This window comes from Sander lucioperca, chromosome 15 (assembly GCF_008315115.2).
Source record: "Sander lucioperca isolate FBNREF2018 chromosome 15, SLUC_FBN_1.2, whole genome shotgun sequence".
Classification (NCBI taxonomy): domain Eukaryota; kingdom Metazoa; phylum Chordata; class Actinopteri; order Perciformes; family Percidae; genus Sander; species Sander lucioperca.
The window spans coordinates 18,467,896-18,490,720 of NC_050187.1; the positions used below are offsets into that span (position 1 = coordinate 18,467,896).

The window sequence follows — 22,825 nt, forward strand, 5'->3', positions numbered from 1 at the left end:
TCTTATTTTACACATTTTCAGTAAAGATGAAATTTCAGTTATTTGTCTATTGATTGTTTTATATTGGCTCAGCCAAATTGACTTCCCATTCTGCGCACTGAGCTCTGCTGTCACACAGTGGTGGATTTATTCAATGACATGCTGAAAATGACCAACTGTAAGTGCTGTTATAGAGACATAAAGCAGGCAAGAAGAAACAGAGCTGCAGCGGGATTTTAGGTTTAATCTTGTCAGTGACATTTAAAACATGAAAAACAAGACAAATGTTGATTAGTCTATGTTTATTGGTAGTTTGTTGTATGTACACAAACTAGTTGATAACATACAAACAAGATTAAAGACCCTATAACCTTGGACTTCAGTTGTCCCTAATGTGTACAGGTCACTTTGTAGTGTGTTCAGATAGGGTTACACTCCTTTGTCTTGTCTGACTTCATCACCACCTTGGCAGAGCAGGCATCCTTGTCAACAACCAACTCACAGTCCGCAGGAACGTCTACTGTGTTTGCATCAGGCATGCTAAAAGATAAAAAGAAAGAATAATTTTAATAAGTTTAAGTCTTCAGAAAATGGCTTCGAACAAATTAGGGACTATAACAAAAATTATTAGAGATGGGGGGGGGGTGCAAGAGATGGGTCATAAATGAAACACTATGCCGAGGACAATATTCCTGTCTCTGTCTCAGAGCTTTATTTTTTCCATCACAATCAACTAGTAGCTTTATAGGACCAATATATCAGTTGGGTGAAACACAGAATACACATACATCTTTTATTTGTTATCATTCATGCCAAGTGTTTCTTTAATTATAGTAGGCCCCAATACTTCTCATACAGTTACTTAGAAAGTGGCTGGAAAATGTGTAATGTAATAAATCAAAGCATGAAAATCATACTTGTTACTGCAGCTCAAGCCCTCCCTTGTACAAGAGCACGCCATGCAGTCTCTGTTCCATTCAGAGCCAAAATCGTGCTGCTTTCCATCCTCATCCACACACCCTACATGTAAAAAAATAAAACCAAAGTTCAGAGGAGCTGTTGAGCCACTTATCAAGCTGTGATAAATGTATGGCAGTGACTGTGTGAGTGTATCGATGTGTGCATATACTGTAGGTGTGGTTTTGAGTCAGCAGGTAAACCAGGTAAACAAACAAACAGCTAAATGATGCATTCATAATGAAGACATAGATGAATAAGGACTAAATAAGAGAGTGTCCTATATTCAACACTTTTAAAACTCATTTAAAACAGTGGCTTCTAGAAAACCAGAGATGCACTCATTTTTAACAGTCACACATTTCTTTACCCATACACTTTCACTGGTAAATCAAATGCAGTATAGAGGTGGATGAATAACATCTTTGTCATGTATGCATCATGTATTTTTGTTTTGTTTTGCTTGTTTGTTTTGTCAATGTCACTGTTATGTGTACCTTTTAATGTATAGTGAATGAGCGCTGTATGATTGCTAGTTGTCTCTGTTAGTCTTATGTCACCTGCCTATAGGGACTGCAGATGGAAAGTAGTTATTTTAACTAATACTGGCATATTTACATGGTGTTTTTATACAACAATGTTCATAAATATGCATGGTCCCTATCAAATAAACCAATAAAAAAAATAAAATAAAAAAAAATAAATGCTAGTTTGTCCACCTTCCTTCCAACATAGCAGAGATAAGTTGCTGCCAAACTGTTGTTATATTCTGTCTCTTCCAAATGTTGTCATGTCGACTCACCCTTTGGAGGGTTTTTCGGATCTTTCAGCTCTAACTTATGGAAGAAGCCATCAGAGTGACACAGGACAACCAGTCCCAGCAGACAAAGAAATACATGGAGAGAAGCCTAAAAGAGTAAAGAAAAGACAAGATCTGTAAACATGGTGCATGTTTTATAGTCCCTGCAGTGTATTTACACACTTATTTATCATCCTTTTAAGATCTTCTAAACATGGAAAGGAAATGTCTGGCTTTTATTCATGCCTGTTTTGTCTCATACTGGTCAGACAAACCAATTATTTTATGTGAAAGAGACTAAAAATGCCAAAAGGAAAACATGGTTTACCGTTAGTATCAGTAGGCCTTTGCTAGCATTGTAGCTATTTGCATGTTTAAGTGATTTCTCATCATTCCAAATCATTCAGTTCTATACAAAAGGGCACTTGAATACATTTACATGCAAAAGACATTTGTGTGCAACATACTGCATGTACAAATAAGATTGATGTCATTTAGTCTGCAGGAGATAGATTTGTAAGGATTTGATTCACAGTTTACATTAAGCAAGACTAACTAGTCTTTAAACCACTTAGAAGTGTTTGCACCTTATCTGCAGTATTTACATTTGTGTAATAATCTTAATCATTATGTGAAGGAATCACCAGTAACATTATTTACTAAACCACTTTTGTTGTTGAATTTACTTGCTGAATTATCTTTTACCACCACCACTAAAACTCCTACTACTATAAACAATAATACTATTAATAATAATATAATAAATGGTGCAGAGGGACTAAACTTGAATCCTGCAGGAATTTGAAGGTAACTGTACATTACTTAAATTTTGGCCGTAAAATATAAAGTACAATCTGCAATTATGTCTTTAAAGTCCAACATATCTATCCATATCTTGTGTAGCATATTTTATAATAATAACAAAGTCAAACTACAATTTAAGACCTGACTTTACAAATAAAAGACTCTTATTCCTAAGCTCTACATGTTCATGGCTTCTCTAAATTATCAAATACGTACCATCCTCAGATGTGAAGTGAGCCGGTCAACAGGAAGCTGGTCTATGTGAGTACTCTCTAACGGAGGCTTTATATTAAGGTGTGCACCCCTGCATATCTTTATTGATAATATTTGAATAGTGATATGACAAATAAATGTTTTTATCAGATATTTGTTCTAAGGTGGGGAAGAGAAGCAGGTATGTTGATATTAAAGGCACACCTCAGTGAATCATATTGTATTATTACTAATCTACATCACTACCTAGACCACCATTTGCACTAACTGTATAGTCTCTTCTCTACATTCAGCATTTATATTTCTGCTTACTGTGTTATTACTGATCTACCTCACTTAATAGACCGCGACTTGCACTAACTGTAAATTGACTCTTCACTACACTTTAGCATTTATCTAGACTGTCTATTCATATATATATTGTGTTATAACTGATCTACGTCACTAACTAGACCACTAGATTAACTGTTTATTGACTCATTACACCATTGACTCTTTACACCATCTCAGCAGTGTATTGACTGTCTGTTCATGTATTGCATATCCATCGACTTACTTACACCTCACTGCGTACCGGCATTTGTAATGCCCACTTAATCTGCACTCTATGTAGCCTATTGTATTCTGTATTGTATTCTGTATATGTATATTGTACTGTATTGAATGTGAAACTATACGTTGTCCTGCACGCCTATGCTTTTCTTGGCCAGGTCGCCGTTGCAAATGAGAACCTGTTCTCAAAGGCCTACCTGGTTAAATAAAGGTTAAAAAAAAAATGACATGTTGACATTTTATCTGAGGTGTGCCTTTAATATCAACATACCTGCTTATCTTCTCCACCTTAGAACAAATATCTGATAAAACATACAGTATACATTTTCCCCATGACAGATACTGCATGTTGTTTTTAAAAACTCACAAGAAATCTGGATTTCTAATAATATGTATAATTGATTTTATTGAAAAAATGCAAAAAGCAAACCCATTAGTTAAAAAGCAGCCAAGGAAGTTTGTAAAAACTGTTAACCTTATCTGTAAACTTTTATTTCTGAGCCAAAAGGCAGAGAAAGATTAAGATTATTAGTTCATTACTAAGATCATTATTAAAGATAAATTACTTGCATTGCAAATAAAGCCGCACATTGTAAACAATTATTAAAAAGATATAGTTTGGATCAACCATGGCATAGTAAACAATATACTTTTGAAACTTTGTAATCCAAACAGCAAGTCTTTGTACTGTGCAACAGAGGAAAACTCTGAACAATAAAACTTCAACAAAATCCATCTTCATACATTTCTATACTCATTACATAATTAACAATCTGTAAAAAAACAACAACAGAGCATCAAATTAGGATAAAGAGATAATTATACTAAGGACTGATTGGCAAAACTGAACAATACAATACATGTTCAGATATTTGGTTGAGTTTAAGTGTAAATGTAAAAAAAAAAGCTACACTATCCATAGGACACTATGTAGAGTTCAATTTATGAAGTGTAAACGAAAAAACAAAACAGTGACTGAAACAGAGCTCTTTTTGAGGAGAACAGGAATTGTTTTTTCTCGGTGCACATCAAAAGAAACAATTGCTCCTTTGGCAGTAGTCACCAAACGTGTCAAATCTCTTTGCAGCAAAACAAAATGTAAACTGTCACCACAACAACTTCCAAAAACCCACAACTACAGTACCAACCTGCACTACAGCGGTGTGAACCACGATCAGTTTTTCACTGTAGATGTTGAGTGAAACTAACAACCCAAATCACACGTGAACCTTAAACATCTCCAAAGTGGAACATAGGCCTCATAATACACTACATTTCTTTGTTTTACTTGGCAATACTGTGCAGTTAACTTTAAAAAATAATAGTTTCATATTTTGGGAAATAAATGTATTCGCTTTCTCATCTAACTCTGAGATGAGAAGATCAATACCACTCTCTGAGAGTGGTATTGATCTTCACATCAAACTTTTGGCAAGAACGCAAATAAGCATATATCCCAAAATGTCAAACTATTCCTTTAAACATAAGATTATTTGACAAAATAAAAAACATCTATTTATACAAATGGGGGGGGGGGACTCCCGCATAATACACTTATAACCATCCAAAGATAAAAAGCAGCATATCAAGTAAAAAGTTTCTCATTCAGGTTTTAAGATTAGAGTCCATGCGAATTGCAGCTTCTGATCTTTAAAAGGCTAATCTATCCAATCAGAGTTTTCATGAAGGCTGGTTTGTTGAAGGGCCAGTGATACTGGTTGGGGACAGGTCCGTTGACATTGCACTCAAAGAAAGAGAACATGGGGAACCAAATGCGCGCCCTCCTGCTCTGCTGGTAGGCTCGGGTGTTGGCTAAAGTGTGGTAGTAGAGGAAGAGGCGGGTGGTGATGTAGAAGGCGATGAACACGTCGATGGAGTAGTGCTCGTGAGCCGCCAGGATGAAGAAAATCCCAAACAGGTTCAACACCCAGGAGATGGTGTGAATCAGATTCCAGGTTCGTGGAGTGTCTGCAATTCAAAGGAAACATTAAAGGATAAATATAGTGATATATATTATATTTCTTATTGTCAACAAATCCCATGAAAAGATCAAAACAAACAGTGAATTGATCCAACTAACAACACTGTAATTTATGTTGAATCAATCTCATCTACACATTCCTGCTGACTTGCACAGCAAATTAATTAATCCATGGCTTAAAGTAGTCCCCAACAAATTTACTCACTAAACATTACAGTGTGCAGCATACCCAAAGCCTGATACAGCTTATTCCTCTGTGCCATGGAGCTCTAATGTCGCCAAAGAACAATTAAAAACACATCAGTGAGTCTCATAGGCCCCCTTTACACCTGGCATTAAAATGTGTTTTGGGTGATTGGATTGCAATTGGTTAGTGCTAGACCACATGAAAGTACATGTGTAAATGCACCTAAAACACAGGACGGATTGTGAGTCGATCGGACAAACCACAACCAGAGGTGGTCAGGGATGCTTTGTTACCACATTAACCACAAGTGTAAATGCAATTGCGTTTTTAATCCACATACAACAACTACCAGCACCGGCCTCTAACAGGTCCGGACGCCGGGAAGAACACAACTTTCAGCCCAGACACCGACGATAATCTCCATGCAGCAACAAGAAAAAATTCCCTTTACAGAAATAAAAACATAAAAAAATAAAAAGCATCACAGTGCAGCCCGGTGCGGTGTTAGTGCTGGGGGCTGAGGTTAAGGTGCTGGTGAATGGTGCATCTCCAAAACTGCATTTCAAACGGTCGACCTCAGCAATATTTCTATCCGTCCTGTGGTGTGTACTGTTTATGTAAATTACTTAAAAGGATTTCTTTAATAGGAACTAATTGGCTTGGCTTCAGAAAGTATTGAGAGATGGACAAACACTACTGTTTTTTGTCTTCAAGGGATTTGTTGACAATAAGGAAAATATAGGATAGCACCGGCTTTATCCTTTAACAAAGGTCACACATACTCTAAAGTCATACTGTAATTGAGGAAAAACCAAAAAAGTATTGACACTCACATTCAGTCACAAAGAAGTTGAGCAATGTGATAACAACAGTGTGTCCACTGAACATGTAGTCTCCACACGTTTGGACGCCTGTCAGAGTCATCCCAAATCCACTCCAGATCAGTAGCGCCCTCTGTAGCTTTCCCCAGGAATCCCCGTATGTCTGAGGAAGAAAAGACATCAGTTATCTGTCATGCTGTGAATCACACGAATCACAGTAGGAATGCTGAGTCAAGAATAAACTGTAACACTGACAATAGCAACAAGAATGAATGGCCACTCCACAGTTGGCAAATGGCAAACTTTATCTAATCTGCACATAATTTTCCCACCTTACTAGCACACTTCAGGTGCTGCCCAGGCACAGAGAGCGAGGTGACAAACATGGTGCAACAACGAAGCAAAAACACAGTTCCCATCAAAGAACACAGTCGTCTGAAGAGAATGGACCTGAAATAGAGAAGAACATTCAAGGAATTAATTCCTTGCCCAAAATGTTTATATTTGCATGCCAGACACCTTGTGTTTTAGCGGTGATGTGGTCTTCTTGCACATATTATTATAACACAGTGGATTAGTGATGGGAATACTGGAACGGTGGACTACAGTACCTGTGTTTGTGGAGGAGCAGGATCAACAGAAACATGTAACACAGGATGAGGCCACAGGCCTCAGCCATTGCAAAAGCCCAGGGGATTCTAGGAACACTGCCAGAGTACAAAAACATGTGTATTAGTGTGCAGATTAGATATGAGTGCGAGAGAATGTGTACATGAACTTTGGAGTATGCTCAACATGCACTGGATACATGCACTTATACCTGTCCAGAAATATGTCAGGCAGTGGTGGGTACGTCCTCATGTCCGGGACACGCTCATGTACGATGACCATGACAAAAGATGTGAATCCAAACACAAAAAAGACATATATGGAACTGATGATCGTCTTCCACACCTCTGGGTCCAATCTACCGGCCAGGTGCTGCCTATACCTCCCATTGGAGTGTGTATGACACACTGCAGCTCCTGAACCGTATCCAGATCTGTGACCATTCCTCAACCTCAGCTCAGTCCCATTACGCAAGCCATCCCCTCCGTTATAACTCCTGTCAGCCTCATCACAGCTCCACTCGCCCCCTGCAGCGCCCACCGAGAGCCCAGCAGGGAGACTGTCTGTAGGCAGGAGACCCTGCACCTCCAGCTGGGCCTGGTTCTGTTTCTGGAGCCGGCGAATGGCTATGGTCAGCCTCTTGATGTCTCCCAACACGGTGAGGCCCAGTGGAGACCCGCGCAGGTCAGCCTCAGTCAGAGCCAGCAGGCTGGGGCCATCCAGGCGGTGCTGGGCGCACAATAGCTCCACATACTCCCCGAAGCCTTCTTCCTGCAGCCACTGGGCCACCTGCTTACAGCTCCAGGCACTCACACTGTCCCCTGCCGGTGCCATGTGACTGCAGATACAGACATGTACAGTATTAAGTCATCAAAAATGAAAATCATTTTTGATAATTACCACTTCTTTCTCCACTGTGTTTTCACCTCTTGATTTCATTACTGTCTTTGTCACTGTCAGCCCTGTTGTTTTAATGCAAAACTGCCTGAAACTCACCCATTGTCATTACTATTCAATGTGCATACTATGACAACCACTTGTCTAACTGTATATAAGCCAGGGCTGTGACTAACAATTATTGATTAATCTGCAGATTATTCTCTCAATTAATGAATTAGTTGTTTGGTCTATTAAATGTCAGAAAATAGCAACAAATGCCCATCACATTTTTTCAGATTCCAGGTGATATCTTCAAATGTCTTGTTTTATTAAGACATGAGTTTACAGTGATATAAAACAGAGAAAAGCAGAGCAAATCCTCACACTTCACCTCACCTTATTTTATCAACTAAGTAATAATCATTTAATCAAAATGCACATCACAATTTCCCAGAGCCCAAACTGATGTCTTCATTCAACAAATCAAAAGTCCTTAAATCAAAAGCTATAAAATCTACAATATTATAGCTGAAAGGATTAGTCAATTAATCAATTGTCAGGACATGTATCTGGAAGTATTTTGATAATAAATAAATCATTTGACAAATTTTTCAAGCAAAAACTCCAAGCAATCTATTGTTCAAGCTAATGAGGATTTTGTGCTTTTCTCTTTTATGTCATGTCAAACTGAATATCTTTGGGTTTTGGTCTGTTGGCCGGAGAAAATATGTAATTTGAAGACATCCCCTTGGGCGCTTGGAATTATTGACTGACATTTTTCACATTTTTCTGACATTTCATCGACTAAATAATGAATTAATAATGAAAATAGTTGTTAGTTTCCGTCCTAAATGATATAAATCAGAGAAATGAAGCAAACCATCACATTTCAGGAGCTGAAACCACACAAAAAATGCACTTTTGTTTAAAAAAAGACAAACAATAACACTATAATACAGTAATACATACTGTGAAGGCATGCATGTGGCAGAAATGATACACTAGGACTGCTACTAGGGATGCTGCTGTGGGGCAGCTTCTTTGTGCTCTTATTCGACGTGACCCAGCACTACATACTACCGGCTACTTAGGGCTATTACATCATCTATGTGGTCTGTGACTGTACAGTAAAAATATTCACTGACACCCCGATCCACAAAAAGCAGGCCTATGTTTTACAGTATGTCTCAAACCAAACAAACAGGAATTTAAACTGACTTGAGTGTGAACATCCTCTCTGTTCCATAGATGTCATTTTATATTAAAACAAAAACAAAAAAGTGAGTCACTAACCATCCACAAAACAAGCAGAGTAAGTACGATCCTCTCCCACAGACAGACTCAGGTACTGATGAACAACACTCTGCTTTGTCTTTTCCTAGTTTTTGCCCTTTGACCCTCTGATAAGCTCACTACAGGGCTGCTCGCCCTGTCGTCCTGACTGCTTCAAAGGTCTGCAAGGCTAAACCAACATGACTATTAGCTGCTGAATGTGAGCAATAGTCTACATGCTGACTGAACAGCAGATACAGACTTCAAATTACCCAAGTAAGCAGCTTTCAGTTATTAGCAATAAATGAGAGCAAGACAGAGAGAAATGACAGCACTAGGTTTATAAAGGATGACTACTATAATATATCTATAAATGCTCCTACATAAAGGAGCCAGTATTTTCATAGCTGGTTAGTACTTAGACAGTTACAGTAATTGAGTGAGCAGAATTATAGAATAAGTAAGTCTGCTCTGTGTTTACTTACTGGATCTGGGAACTACGACAATTTAAGGGCTGCAACTAATGATTATTTTCTTTATTAATTGATTATCCGTCTGGTCTGTAAAACGTCAGAATATTATGAAAACAGTCCAACACCTCAAAATATTCAGTTTACTGTAATGTAAAAACAAGAAAAGCCACTAATCCTCACTAGAGATGAAACGATTAGTCAATTAAGCTGCAGATGGAGAAAAAAAGTGTTTTAATCATCGACAAAACCATTTATTCGAGCAAAAATGTAAAATATTTGATGGTTTCAGCTTTTCCAATGTGAGATTTCAAATGAATGAGCAGACAAATCGATAAAAAAAGTAATTGTTAGTTGCAGCCTCATATTTATATTTCAGAAACTGGAACCATAAATAAAATATAAATGACTGATTAAAATTGAAATCGATCGATCGAACTGTTAAAGCTCTATTTAAAATATTGTCCATATTGTTATGCAATACCAAAAATATCAGTTGAAAATGGCATGTCCCGCCTTATTCTGCCTCTGATTGGCTTACCCTGACAGTCTCTAACCCTAGCCAATCCCACTAGCCTAAACCTGACCAACCAAACCAACGAAGTCAACAAGTACTGGCTAATCAGAGGGGGAGTAGGGCGGGTCATGCCTACACCATGCCTACACCATGCCTTCGCCATCCTAGGAAAAACAATTTGCCGTCCCTCACGGCGCTGAGCAAAGCAAACAACTGTGAACAACTGGATATACTCGTATCTCATTCATCTAAAATGCATGTTTGATGTTTTCACGTTTCAACACTAAGCAGTTAGTCCGATCGGTGGTGAGTTGTTGCTGTTCGTAACGACAGATTCATTTGGTTGTTCTTGGACGTGATGAAAGCAAGACAGAAAATATGAACAGCAGAAAGGGCCGATAGGTCGGATCATCGTGTTTAGTCAACTCTAAACGTTACAGTTATGGCTGAAAATGACAACAGAAATAAACAAGTTTGCCGATTTCTCCGCAATTTAAACCAACTGCCTACTCGGAAGTGATTTTTGTGTTAGCGCGACGTCACAGTGTTTGGTCTTTTGATCAATGAAGGTTTCTCTTGTCATTCATTAGGCTACTCATTTTTTTCTGAGCGTACCACCCTTAGATTAACAGTCACAGCTGATATGACATCGCACTGATAGCATACTGTTTCAAAAATAGCAGGAAATTAGATGGTGTCAATAATCTCCCAATAATCATCACACCAATTGAAGTTTGTTGTATAGGCCTACCATCAATAATGCAGATCATATGGTGAGTAACTGCGAGTGAGTAAGGTGCCCATACAGGACAAATCCAGCTAATTGGCTGATGATTAATATAGGCTATTTACATGTCTGAAACCTAAAGCAACTTACCTGGGTAGCTGCTGCTCCGTTCCCTCAGAAAAAAACTATTTTTAACTGGCCTCTAGATGTTATTGGCAACATCCTGCGGCTTCTCTGCCCATGTCTTTTCTTGGGGATTCATAAGTGCCATGTCAGCTTGTTTGGCTGGTTTACAGTAAGTCACAGTGAGCAGTGACACAGCTGTGAGAGAGAAAGCCCTTCAGTGTGTGTGTGTATATGTGTGTGTATATGTGAGAGAGAGAGAGAGACACACAATTTGACAAAGGGGTCATAGTCTGTTTAACACAGGACCAAAAAGCAACGCCAGACTGCTACATTTCAGCATGAGATCAGCTCTGAGCGATTCGATTCCATCTTTATGATGGTATGGAAAAGTTTAAACATTATTTTCTTCACATGAACAAAACAGTAGAATACCCTTCAACTTTGTATGAGAACAAACAAGTCATAGGAAGTACATTTAGTAGTTTCAAACTTACTTTAAAAGATTATATTAAACAGCAGTTGCCTCTTACCATAAATCTACTGTCACTGTGCTGGCAGAGGGTGTAGATATGGGTGTAGATGAGCTGTCTGTTTAGAGAATTTCATGGCCAACATGCTTCTGACAACTAGGCAACACCAAACAGGAAGAGACAACAATCAACAACACCAGTAAAGAAGAGCTATTGGGCTCATGCAGGGCTGCTAGTAAAACCCACACTGACATCTGCTGGTCACCTTTAGGTAAAACTAGGGTCTGTTTACACGTTACGTTTCTCTAGATAAAAAATAAAAAGTAGATTTCATGGACTATTTGGTTTAAATTTGACAGCTCACGGACAAGCACAAGCATAAGCAGTGGTTTCCAAAAACGGCAATGTAAAAACACATTTCCTTAAGTGAAAGTTTGGCTGAGAGTCAATGCCAAACTGGAACACCTGTTTATGACAGTCAGAGGCTGCAGCAACCAAAGCAAAGGCAACAGACAGCAGGGACATAACAGAGTAGTTATACACCCTATAAACTTAGAAATGACAGATATTAAACCAATCTCTGAGGTTAGATGTGAAGACTCTGAGCAGAGAAACATCAGCGCCACAAACCCAGTAGAGGAGGAAGAGTCCACATGTGCGACAAAGGATTCAAAGAGGACGTGGGCGATCCCGTCTCTCCAGGAGCTGGAGGAACTTTTACATTCTGCTCCACGCTCCTGTCGCCACGGAGATGAGGTGTGGCCAGACCTGTATCTGGGGGACATGTGAGTATCCTGCGCTTTATTTCAATTCACCTATATGTGTCTGAATTGTGCATCAAATGTGGTATTTGTGTCAGGTTTATGTCTCATGACAAGCTTGGGCTCTGGCAGCTGGGCATCACTCATGTGCTGAACGCAGCACATGGGAAACTGTGCTGTAAGGGCAGTGATGATTTTTATGGAACCACAGTGAAATACTACGGCGTCCCAGCCAACGACCTGCCAACATTTGACCTTTCACCTTATTTCTACCCTGCTGCTGAGTTCATCCACCTGGCTTTGGCATCAGGAGGTACCATACGCTGCCACAACATGTTTTCAGAGGTGATACTACATAGAAACAGTTGCTGTGGGGTTACCTGTATTTTCAGTGTCTTTGTTTGTGTCTTTTAATGATGTCAAGGAAAGGTGTTTGTGCACTGTGCTGTGGGTGTGAGTCGCTCAGCTGCGTTGGTCCTAGTCTACTTGATGATTCATCACCACCTAAGTCTTCTGTCCTCTATACGCTGTGTGCAACAAAAACGCTGGATTTTCCCAAACAGAGGCTTCCTCCGACAGCTTATAGCCCTGGACCGAAAACTGAAGGATGAAGGGTTGAATGAGCCAAAATAAAACAAAGAAGGGAGCAACCCTACGTAGTAAATCAATAGGATTGTCGTCCCTTAGTCTGCAGAAGTTAATGTCCTCATTCACCATGCAAGCCTGTCTCCATTTGTACCATTTACTGTATGTATGCACTAAACAGTTCAACTGTGTCCATCCCTCCCCTCCCTTGTCCTCTCCTGATGTGACCTCAGTGGGGACAGAGAAAGTTCCCTGTCTTTTCCTGCTGGACCTTTGGCATCAGCGAACAGACTAATCAATGCAACAGCAACACCATTAAATAACTCTACATCCAGTCGGAAAGAACTCACTGAACACAGAGAGCTAATTTTGGAGGCATGCTCCATTCAAACAGCCACCTGCTGTCGTCTCTCACTGAGCTGCACACTCTGGTGCTGAAGGGACAGTGGACACAGACAGTCTGTTGGGGGAGCACTCTGTGTCCGAGGAGAATGTCGGGGAGCAACCAGCTACAGGACCTAGTGCTCATTAAAGAACTAGAGCTCATCTTGGATTCCTGCACACTGGAGCTCACACCAGTGGATGAAGTCTGGCCCAACCTGTACATAGGAAATGTGTGAGTGTCTTGTGTTTGTATATCTGTTGCAGTAACCTCCATGAGCGCTGCAAGAGATAAATTGATCAGTTTTATTAGCTTGTTAAAGTATTGAACCTGTGTAACTGCATCTTGACTTCCCTTTGTTTGTCTCTTTTCTGTGTTTTCCAGGGCTGTGGCACAGAGTAGAAAGAAATTGCATAAGCTTGGCATCACTCATGTCCTGAACGCAGCACACTCCAAGCAGGGAAGCATCGGTGACCAGAGTTTTTATGGGAACACCGTTTACTTTGGCATCCCAGCAGAGGATTCTGACTGCTTTGACCTCAGTCAGTACTTCAAACCTGCAGCTGACTTTATACATAAAGCCCTGAAGAGCAAAGATGGTACAGTACATGAATGTGACACCTGCTGTCCCATCAAACCTTTATATTTTAGCGGTCTCACATTGTCTCTATTTCCTTTCTCATTCTCCATCCTGCTCTACAGGAAAAGTGCTGGTCCATTGCATCATGGGCGTGAGTCGATCGGCCACTTTGGTCCTGGCTTTCTTCATGTTGCGACAGCGTCTTTCTCTGAGGGACGCTCTGAGGCATGTCGTCCAAAAACGAGCTATTTATCCCAACCGGAATTTCCTGTCTCTCCTCCTCAAACTGGATGAACAACTAACACTCAAACGGAGGTTGTGTCCTCTCCTCTGACATTCGTCTTTGTCTTTTTTCACCTTCTCTAAACTCCTTCATCACATTAGATCTCTCTTTCTTCCCATGTATTACACTCCACTCTAATCAGTATGGACAATTTCTATAAATAATCAGAACGTGTATGATGTAGTAGAGGTGTGAGTTTGACGGTGGTGAACATTTAAAGTCCATCTTTTTATTTCTATGGATCTAAGGTCTACTTTTCATGTACGAGTTTATCTTCCGGGAGCAGCAATGGTCATGCGTTGTGTGAAATATTGTAAATATCTAATTGTCATATTTCGCTGAGGTTTGTTTTTCATATTAAAAATGTATTCAACTATAACCTGTCAATGTTGTCAGGCATGTGCACAAGCTTTTTAAATGCAGCTTTATGACTCATTGTGAATCACCATTAAAGATTTATATCTTTTTGAAATATTTTGCATACAATTGAGAGTGGTAAACCATATTTTTAAATATGTGTTTTAAACATGTATGCACATTACACATTTTTGACAAAACATAACTTTGAACAGTTTGCTTAATAAGGTGCCATGTCATTCTTCAATAATCCCTTAGATCAGAGTTTGTTTTTTGTTTCAGCCAAATTCTTTTGCATTAACAAAGACATGTCTTCTCTGGTAGCAAACATTTTAAATGATTTTCATTTAACCAATATCTTATTATCTATTGCCATACCATTCTAACAAAAACAGGCATTAGACTGATATTGTGCCATAATTAAAATTACATTTTCACAAAAGAATTCTTTGGTTAGGTGAATAATCTCAACTTTCTAAACAGATTTCAGTGTAGTCTCATTAAAACCGAGGGGACATATGAATACAGTAACTAAACATTGGATATATTTTAAACTAATGATAAAACATAGTGGGAACCAATATTACTATATAACTCCATTGATTGAGTTTTCAATTAATTTAAATTCATAACAAAAGAAATGTGGCTTGAAGATTTCTTTTAACCTGGAACTGACATCATGTTAACTGTCACTCTTGTTCTTTACAGTCATCTAAAGGAGCAAAGAGAGTGCTGTACTTACACTTACTTATCCTTTATACCTTGTTACAAAATGCAACAAGCATATCCTACATTTTTGATTTATGGTAAATAATTCAGTATGATGTAAACACAACAAATGTAGGTAGCCAAAAGTTAACACGTCACCGGTGAATGTTACTCACACCCTCGATCATATTTCTTAAAGGAGCAGAGCGTTACTCTGCAACATAGAGACCCCTTTAGCACAGAGTGTATTACATAACAGTCTGTGGCCATGGAAACTAATGGCAAGTGAGCCAATGTTAAAGTTCAAAGGATAATACCACATTGTTCATAAGAATGAAACTACAGGCATGTAGTCAAAATGGATTAAATGTATTTCAAAGTGCTTGAACTGCTGATAGACACTGTACATTCTGCAGGATGTTTTGTCACTAATAAGTGTATGATTACAGAGTTATTAAAGGAAACAGTCATGTGGGTGTAAGTCTTTACAGAGAAATAAGAGCAAGCACGGTAGGAGAAGAGTTTGCACTGTTTTAAAGTGAGGTAAGTTCATTCACAGAGGAAACAGGTTAATGTGTGTTTGTTTGCTCAGTCTGTGATTGTGAGGTCATTGTGAGAGGAATATTGTTAAGAAAGGCAGCAGTGACAGGGGAACTTTGTAATTTAACAAAGTAAACGCCTTGTATGTGCTCTTTGCCTGTGTGTGTTTGCCAGTATGTCTCTCAGGGATCCACCGTACGAACCTCCTTCTGTCTCAGAGCTGCAGGAGTTCCTGCTGGCAGACAGACGACCTACAGGACATGTCAATCAAGTCTGGCCTAACCTTTACATAGGCAACGAGTAGGTTTACACACAATGCACACATATGTCTATATAAACATCCTACATTTATAGAGAAGTGAATGCATGATTGTGTTTCAGGGTGGCGGCTCGTGACAAGGACACTCTCCACAGTCTGGGCATAACTCACATTGTAAATGCTGCTCACCGACCCACCAACCCTGACGCCGGCCCCTGTTTTTATGTCAACACTGGCCCACGTTTCTACAGAGACATGACAGTGGATTATTATGGGGTGGAGGCTGATGATGCAATAGAGTTCATCCTTAGTCCTTTCTTTTACCCGACAGCACGATACATCGGAGCTGCACTGGCCATAGGAGGCAAGTCAGTCATCTAAGTGTGTGTGATTGGATTTACACTCAGTGGCCATTTTATTAGGTACAATCTAATGCAATCCAATACAACTGTTCTGCCATAAAGTCTAATTTGATGATGCCTATAATGTTTATTTTATCATTTCAGTCCTTACTGATGATGTTGTACTGGACTGCTTTATACTGAGAGGTGTTTCTAATACTCTGCCCCCCTCATGTATGTAAATAGGGAGGACAAAAAAGAAGAAGCACCTCTTAATATAATGAAGTCCAGTACAACACCACCTTTCACTATGATCTCAGTAATAAACATATAATTGAATTGACACATTTCCGACAATGTCAACACAAACTAACATTATGAGCTTTGTAAAGATATATGTAATGGCAAGTCTGTTGTATTGGATTGTACAGGTGTACCAAATAAAGTGCATATTTGGCTGCATATCTGGTGCTGAAGGTAACAGCAAATGTCCCTGTCCCAGGACGAGTGTTTGTCCACTGTCTGATGGGCGTGAGCCGCTCTGCAACATTGGTGCTGGCCTTCCTGATGATTGTTGAGGGCCTGAGGCTGCTGCAGGCGGTGGCTGCTGTCAGACCGCACAGAGACATCTGTCCCAACCCAGGCTTCCTACTGCAGCTCCGCAGCCTCGACATGGGCCTGGAGAGGGAGAGGAGGAGGCGACGACAGGCCCAAACACTGTAAAGACACCCCCAGACACACACAAAGCCATACACATCAACATATGCACACAGACACACACAAATCTTTATTGCTACAGAGGTCAACCCCAGGAGGAGAACATACCATATCTGACAGACCTAAGGCAAATTCTTTGGACCAACAGGAAGCCAGTGGCACCTGTCAATCAAGTCTTCAAGTAGATTTTTCAAGTAGAAAAATCACAACCAGCAGCTTAAAATGTTGTGAAAAGATATTACAATGAATCAGGTTTCTTGTGGTGTGTGTCTGCAGGTCTGTGGCGCAAGGTAAAACCACACTCGTCTACGGGTGCAACTCACATACTGAATGCTGCAGCAGGTCAACACCGGATCAACACAGGTCAGAAGTTCTAGTGACCTCGAAGTGGAATACCACAGAGTTGAAGCTGCAGACCGTCCGGAGTTCAACCTCCGACTTTTCTTCAACCCTGCTGCACAGTTCATAGACAGTGCTCTAAAGAAAAGTGTTTTGACAGCCAAAGCCAATTCATAATGTGAACTACTAGATTAGTTCCTGCTTTATTTGTGGGTATACTAACTTCTAAACATATTACTTTATGTTGAATGTTATCTATTTAGAGCTTTCAGCTGCACAGGTAATTGGTGATAAAGAGAGCCAACACCTCCTCTTCCACCTTTAGATAACTAATCTTTATTCTAAAGACATTAGAATTTCATTTCTGCTCCCTCATCTACCCTTGTAATCCTTTCTTTTAATTTAAAAGTAGGAAAAGCGCAGGTGTACAATACAATTAATGATGATTGAATTCCATTTAGCTGCTTCAGTTTCACATGAATGTCACAGTTTACTGAAGACACTTGAATAGAACAGAGCCATCTTTAACGTAATTAGTAACACCTGTGCTTTTCCTACTTTGACAATTCTGGTAAAAAATTTGACATTATAACAATTATTTTGTAAAAGTGTAGTACTTATCCATGTATCTTCCAGGAAAGGTGTTTGTGCACTGTGCCATGGGTGTCAGCCGCTCTGGTCATCTGATGATCTGCCAGGGCCTGTTGTCAACAGAGGCCATCATCGCTGTGTGTCTGAACCGGGACAATGGACCCAACTCTGGATTTCTGGAGCAGAGCCTCAGTTTGCAGAGCAGACAGATCACAGAGGAGCGTGCTGACACATCATGACAGAGCATGCCCTTTCACCTTTGCCGGGCACCTGTTTTGTTTGTATCCACCTCTTCTATAATAACAACATACAATCTGATCATCTACAATCATCTGTTACAAGAAGTCTCAGTCTCATATATTATCTCTACCCCACGTTCAACAATCAGTAGACTATAACAACTTAATGCTTTAAGTTTTATGTCCCCAGAAATAACTCTCCCCACACCTGTTCACACACAGTGACATTATGTTGACAATAAAGCAACATGCCACTACTATTTTTTGATCTGGCATTGTTTCATGATTCAGTGTGTTTCTTCACCATATAGCCTAAAAGAAAGGGGCGACATGGTGAAGAAATACACTTAGGACTCAGTTCCCATTATGAAGGCTGTGAGAAAGGGTCTCTGGGTATGTGTGTGTCACGTTGTTGAGGTCAGGTGTTGCAGACCAACTGCCTAAAAATATCATCTTAACCACAGAGCAGTTACCATTCCAGATCTGGATTTCAGCCTTCAGGCATACTGCAAAGGGAGGTCTCTGTTGATACACACACACACACGTTTACTGAGAAAAAGTTGAGGTGCTGGTCTGCGATCCTGCTCAGGAACGGATTAAAAGCTTTAAACAGTTATAAGAAAGAGGTAAGTCATTTTTTTTTAAGATAGTACTTTATGACAATCAGCCTGTAGAGTAGGAAAAAAATTGAACAAGCCATCAGTGTATTTTAAACAGCCAATATTGTGAGTAGATCACAGCCCTGAAGTGACCACAACCAGCTTTAGTTCAGGGGGCATCAGAACACTGTTTAACTCTAAACCACTCAATCTGAGAAAAATGTGTGTCAAAGGTTTGATATAAAAAAGGAGCATGAATGTGCAGCATGTGCCTTGCGAAAGTATTCGGCCCCCTTGAACTTTGACCTTTTGCCACATTTCAGGCTTCAAAACATAAAGATATAAAAATGTAATTTTGTGAAGAATCAACAACAAGTGGGACATATATTGGATATTTCAAACTTTAACAAATAAAACACTGAAAAATTGGGCGTGCAAAATTATTCAGCCCCCTTAAGTTAATACTTTTAGCACCACCTTTTGCTGCAATTACAGCTGTAAGTCGCTTGGGGTATGTCTCTATCAGTTTTGCACATCGAGAGACTGAAATTTCTGCCCATTCCTCCTTGCAAAACAGCTCGAGCTCAGGGAGGTTGGATGGAGAGTGTTTGTGAACAGCAGTTTTCAGTTCTTTCCACAGATTCTCGATTGGATTCAGGTCTGGACTTTGACTTGGCCATTCTAACACCTGGATAGGTTTATTTGTGAACCATTCCATTGTAGAATTTGCTTTATGTTCTGGATCATTGTCTTGTTGGAAGACAAATCTCCGTCCCATTCTCAGGTCTTTTGCAGACTCCATCAGGTTTTCTTCCAGAATGGTCCTGTATTTGGCTCCATCCATCTTCCCATCAATTTTAACCATCTTCCCTGTCCCTGCTGAAGAAAAGCCCAAACTATGATGCTGCCACCACCATGTTTGACAGTGGGGATGGTGTGTTCAGGGTGATGAGCTGTGTTGCCAAACATAACGTTTTGCATTGTTGCCAAAAAGTTCGATTTTAGTTTCATCTGACCAGAGCACCTTCTTTCACATGTTTGGTGTGTCTCCCAGGTGGCTTGTGGCAAACATTAAACACTTTTTATGGATATCTTTAAGAAATGGCTTTCTTCTTGCCACTCTTCCATAAAGGCCAGATTTGTGCAGTATACGACTGATTGTTGTCCTATGGACAGAGTCTCCCACCTCAGCTGTAGATCTCTGCAGTTCATCCAGAGTGATCATGGGCCTCTTGGCTGCATCTCTGACCAGTCTTCTCCTTGTATGAGCTGAAAGTTTAGAGGGACGGCCGGGTCTTCGTAGATTTGCAGTGGTCTGATACTCCTTCCATTTCAATATTATCGCTTGCACAGTGCTCCTTGGGATGTTTAAAGCTTGGGAAAGCTTTTTGTATCCAAATCCGGCTTTAAACTTCTCCACAACAGTATCTCGGACCTGCCTGGTGTGTTCCTTGTTCTTCATGATGCTCTCTGCGCTTTAAACGGACCTCTGAGACTATCACAGAGCAGGTGCATTTATACGGAGACTTGATTATGTGGTGTCTTAAATAGTAATGCTGTGATGCTGTATGAAGAGGAATCCGCCGACACTGTTCTTGATTATAAAAAGGTTTATTACAAGCAAAGATTCAGCATCAATTTAACAGACCCATGGATATCTGGAGAGACGACCAGCCCAATCTTCAAATTCTGTCGCTCTGCCTTTCCTTTGTGTGAGCAACGTATATATCCTATGCATTGTATCAACATAGGGCGTGATATGTGTGAGTACATGGTTCGACACAGAACTTAGCCAATCAATGCCTGTTATCTGGCACAACTCCAAAAAAGGTCTCTTCTGTCTTGGGGGGACCCCTACGCAAAGTTTATAGAAAGTTATAGAATGGTCATATACTACAATTACACACAGGTGGATTCTATTTATCATCATTAGTCATTTAGGTCAACATTGGATCATTCAGAGATCCTCACTGAACTTCTGGAGAGTGTTTGCTGCACTGAAAGTAAAGGGGCTGAATAATTTTGCACGCCCAATTTTTCAGTTTTTTATTTGTTAAAAAAGTTTGAAATATCCAATAAATTTCGTTCCACTTCATGATTGTGTCCCACTTGTTGTTGATTCTTCACAAAAAATTACATTTTTATATCTTTATGTTTGAAGCCTGAAATGTGGCAAAAGGTCGAAAAGTTCAAGGGGGCAGAATACTTTCGCAAGGCACTGTACAACAGAAGTGTACTGTAGATTGAAACTAAGAACGTGGAGGATCTAAATATTAGGGGTGTGCAAAAAAATCGATTCACATTCGTATCGCGATTCAAGCTCTACCGATTCAAAATCGATTCATAGAATTACAAAAATCGATTCATATTTTTTAATCTACTGCAATCACATGGGAAAGGTAACTACATTTACATACCGTGAATCGTTTTTTTAATCGAGAATCGTTTTTTAATCGAAAATCAATTTTGAATCAAATCTTGAGCCTAAAAATCGATATCGAATCGTGACATTTTCTGAATCGTGCACCCCTACTAAATATCTTTGCAAATGGGCATGGAAAAAAAGTTCAAAGTTAATACATTAATAATCTAAATCTGAGTTAAACTATTGCCTTAAGAGGACATTTTAGAGGGCTTTAATTTTCATGTAACAATGTGCAGACATTTTTTTTCTTTTAGTTTTTGATTACATTCAGGGATGTGTGTATGTTTTCTGGCCAGCAGAGGTGAGCTATGTCCTCCTGTGTGGTGAAGTCCAGAAGCAGGAACCCATACACAGCGGTGCAGGTTGACCCAGACAGTGACTACATCACACCGGGAACATTAGACCTGGAGCAGCTGTTCTGGACCGGCACCGGGGCTCAGTATGCACATGTCAACCAGGTCTGGCCCAGAGTCTACATCGGGGACGAGTGAGTAAATGCACAAAGAGGTGGTTTCATGGTTCTAATGACAGCTTCATACTGAGTCTACTGTATGTGTAACATGAAAACAGGAAAACAGCTCTGGAGCTGCCTGGTCTGAGGGATCTGGGTATCACACATGTCCTTAATTCAGCAGAGGGAAAGTGGAATAATGTGCTGACTGGTGCTGATTACTACACTGACGTGGACATCCGGTACTATGGTGTAGAAGCTGATGACAAACCTACCTTCAACATCTCCCAGTACTTCTGCCCTGCAACCCAGTTCATCCATGAGGCCCTCAGTCACCCACAGAGTAAGTCCCAGGGGAAAAAAAAACTTTTAACTGAGATCATTCTCTGAAGAGGCTTGTATGTTTCACTATGTTTCTAATGATTCCATCTATCTTTACTTCATTTGGTTCTAGACAAGGTGCTGGTGCACTGTGTGATGGGTCGGAGCAGGTCAGCAACTCTGGTCTTGGCATACCTGATGATGAAACACAGCTTAACTGTGGTGGATGCTGTTGAGCATGTGCGACAGCGCCGCTGCATCCTGCCCAATCATGGCTTCCTAAAACAGCTCAGAGCCCTGGACATCACGTTACAAGAGGAGAGGCTTAAACAAAAAATAGAGATGAAACACCAATAATGCACAATAAATAGATAATATGCCCGTGTTTACTACTTCGATTTTGCTTTTGAATCTCTTAGGTATACAAAAATGTTCAACTGTTGTATCATTAAACTCTGTTTTGTTTTTCACAACTGCGTCATGTAAGAGTTCAAATGTCAAATTGAAGAATGGGGTGTCCTCAGGGCTTAGTGATGTTTTAAAGCAAGAGCGATTTTGTCTAAGTGTGTCTACTGTAAGTGTATGACCAGATTTCAATGAGTGAGGCACACAGAGTAGGTCCTGACACTTTCAGATCTACAGTAGGACATGAGGGGCGAGAGCTAAGAAGCCTAAAATTCATTCACTAATTTGACTAAGTTGACTTGAAGCAAATTGTTGTACCTTAGATTGGGTACGTACTGTAGATCGCTTACTAAGAATTATCTTTGATTAAAAATATATATATATATATTTTTTTTTAAAGATTATTTTATGGGGCATTTTTAGGCCTTTATTTCCACAGGACAGAATAAGTCATGAAAGGGGAGAGAGAGGGGGAACGACATGCAGCAAAGGGCCGCAGGTCAGAGTCGAACCCGCAGCCGCTACGTCGAGGAGTAAACCTCTATATGTGCGTCTGCTCTACCAACTGAGCTAACCCGG

At 39.9% G+C, this 22,825-nt stretch overlaps 6 protein-coding genes and 1 pseudogene across 11 annotated transcripts; 5 read left to right on the top strand and 2 right to left on the bottom strand.

Moving 5' to 3' along the window:
* Positions 1-266: 266 nt before the first annotated feature.
* Positions 267-2,785, bottom strand: LOC116053111 (beta-microseminoprotein). Its single transcript, XM_031304036.1, has 4 exons — positions 2,756-2,785; positions 1,739-1,844; positions 897-999; positions 267-519 (listed from the first exon to the last, which is right to left on the bottom strand). Exons 1-4 carry the CDS (start codon positions 2,756-2,758, stop codon positions 399-401), a joined length of 333 nt encoding a protein of 110 aa, XP_031159896.1. The 5' UTR covers positions 2,759-2,785; the 3' UTR covers positions 267-398.
* Positions 2,786-3,683: 898 nt separating this feature from the next.
* Positions 3,684-11,536, bottom strand: LOC116053012 (sphingomyelin synthase-related protein 1-like). 5 transcript variants are annotated; one of them, XM_035992746.1, is made up of 7 exons: positions 11,424-11,536; positions 7,114-7,740; positions 6,905-7,000; positions 6,626-6,743; positions 6,306-6,456; positions 4,950-5,272; positions 3,684-4,918 (listed from the first exon to the last, which is right to left on the bottom strand). In XM_035992746.1, exons 2-6 carry the CDS (start codon positions 7,734-7,736, stop codon positions 4,968-4,970), a joined length of 1,293 nt encoding a protein of 430 aa, XP_035848639.1. In that variant the 5' UTR covers positions 7,737-7,740; positions 11,424-11,536; the 3' UTR covers positions 3,684-4,918; positions 4,950-4,967. The 5 variants fall into 5 exon arrangements, with proteins under 5 accessions (XP_035848639.1, XP_031159723.1, XP_031159747.1 ...); XM_031303863.2 differs by having other exon boundaries at positions 3,684-5,272; XM_031303887.2 differs by lacking the exon at positions 11,424-11,536 and adding an exon at positions 11,388-11,403 and having other exon boundaries at positions 3,684-5,272.
* Positions 11,537-11,583: 47 nt separating this feature from the next.
* On the top strand, positions 11,584-12,810 carry LOC116053072 (dual specificity protein phosphatase 13-like). The gene is made up of 3 exons (XM_031303970.2): positions 11,584-12,148; positions 12,223-12,437; positions 12,549-12,810. Exons 1-3 carry the CDS (start codon positions 11,835-11,837, stop codon positions 12,755-12,757), a joined length of 738 nt encoding a protein of 245 aa, XP_031159830.1. The 5' UTR covers positions 11,584-11,834; the 3' UTR covers positions 12,758-12,810.
* Positions 12,811-13,036: 226 nt separating this feature from the next.
* Positions 13,037-14,403, top strand: LOC116053081 (dual specificity protein phosphatase 13-like). Its single transcript, XM_031303981.2, has 3 exons — positions 13,037-13,325; positions 13,476-13,690; positions 13,794-14,403. The coding sequence occupies exons 1-3, from the start codon at positions 13,087-13,089 to the stop codon at positions 14,003-14,005; spliced, it is 666 nt and encodes a 221-aa protein (XP_031159841.1). The 5' UTR covers positions 13,037-13,086; the 3' UTR covers positions 14,006-14,403.
* A 682-nt stretch (positions 14,404-15,085) lies between these two features.
* On the top strand, positions 15,086-17,047 carry dusp13a (dual specificity phosphatase 13a). Its single transcript, XM_031303957.2, has 4 exons — positions 15,086-15,562; positions 15,734-15,859; positions 15,941-16,182; positions 16,662-17,047. The coding sequence occupies exons 2-4, from the start codon at positions 15,735-15,737 to the stop codon at positions 16,880-16,882; spliced, it is 588 nt and encodes a 195-aa protein (XP_031159817.1). The 5' UTR covers positions 15,086-15,562; position 15,734; the 3' UTR covers positions 16,883-17,047.
* Positions 17,048-17,100: 53 nt separating this feature from the next.
* On the top strand, positions 17,101-18,305 carry LOC118493243 (annotated as a pseudogene).
* Positions 18,306-18,509: 204 nt separating this feature from the next.
* Positions 18,510-22,610, top strand: LOC116053082 (dual specificity phosphatase DUPD1). 2 transcript variants are annotated; one of them, XM_031304003.2, is made up of 4 exons: positions 18,510-18,671; positions 21,369-21,556; positions 21,640-21,863; positions 21,975-22,609. In XM_031304003.2, exons 2-4 carry the CDS (start codon positions 21,378-21,380, stop codon positions 22,196-22,198), a joined length of 627 nt encoding a protein of 208 aa, XP_031159863.1. In that variant the 5' UTR covers positions 18,510-18,671; positions 21,369-21,377; the 3' UTR covers positions 22,199-22,609. The 2 variants fall into 2 exon arrangements, with proteins under 2 accessions (XP_031159863.1, XP_031159856.1); XM_031303996.2 differs by lacking the exon at positions 18,510-18,671 and having other exon boundaries at positions 21,183-21,556; positions 21,975-22,610.
* Positions 22,611-22,825: the final 215 nt, after the last annotated feature.

Coding starts and splice junctions, on each gene's coding strand:
- LOC116053111 (XM_031304036.1), bottom strand. Junction 1,000..1,738: donor TCCGAAAAACCCTCCAAAGG/GTGAGTCGACAT, acceptor TTTTACATGTAG/GGTGTGTGGATGAGGATGGA. Junction 520..896: donor GGCTTGAGCTGCAGTAACAA/GTATGATTTTCA, acceptor TTTATCTTTTAG/CATGCCTGATGCAAACACAG.
- LOC116053012 (XM_035992746.1), bottom strand. CDS start 7,736: ATGGCACCGGCAGGGGACAGTGTGAGTGCCTGGAGCTGTAAGCAGGTG. Junction 7,001..7,113: donor CCTGACATATTTCTGGACAG/GTATAAGTGCAT, acceptor GTACTCTGGCAG/TGTTCCTAGAATCCCCTGGG. Junction 5,273..6,305: donor CAACTTCTTTGTGACTGAAT/GTGAGTGTCAAT, acceptor TTTGAATTGCAG/ACACTCCACGAACCTGGAAT.
- LOC116053072 (XM_031303970.2), top strand. CDS start 11,835: ATGACAGTCAGAGGCTGCAGCAACCAAAGCAAAGGCAACAGACAGCAG. Junction 12,149..12,222: donor GACCTGTATCTGGGGGACAT/GTGAGTATCCTG, acceptor TATTTGTGTCAG/GTTTATGTCTCATGACAAGC. Junction 12,438..12,548: donor CCTGGCTTTGGCATCAGGAG/GTACCATACGCT, acceptor AATGATGTCAAG/GAAAGGTGTTTGTGCACTGT.
- LOC116053081 (XM_031303981.2), top strand. CDS start 13,087: ATGCTCCATTCAAACAGCCACCTGCTGTCGTCTCTCACTGAGCTGCAC. Junction 13,326..13,475: donor AACCTGTACATAGGAAATGT/GTGAGTGTCTTG, acceptor TGTGTTTTCCAG/GGCTGTGGCACAGAGTAGAA. Junction 13,691..13,793: donor AGCCCTGAAGAGCAAAGATG/GTACAGTACATG, acceptor CCTGCTCTACAG/GAAAAGTGCTGGTCCATTGC.
- dusp13a (XM_031303957.2), top strand. CDS start 15,735: ATGTCTCTCAGGGATCCACCGTACGAACCTCCTTCTGTCTCAGAGCTG. Junction 15,860..15,940: donor AACCTTTACATAGGCAACGA/GTAGGTTTACAC, acceptor ATTGTGTTTCAG/GGTGGCGGCTCGTGACAAGG. Junction 16,183..16,661: donor AGCTGCACTGGCCATAGGAG/GCAAGTCAGTCA, acceptor TCCCTGTCCCAG/GACGAGTGTTTGTCCACTGT.
- LOC116053082 (XM_031304003.2), top strand. CDS start 21,378: ATGTCCTCCTGTGTGGTGAAGTCCAGAAGCAGGAACCCATACACAGCG. Junction 21,557..21,639: donor AGAGTCTACATCGGGGACGA/GTGAGTAAATGC, acceptor ACATGAAAACAG/GAAAACAGCTCTGGAGCTGC. Junction 21,864..21,974: donor GGCCCTCAGTCACCCACAGA/GTAAGTCCCAGG, acceptor ATTTGGTTCTAG/ACAAGGTGCTGGTGCACTGT.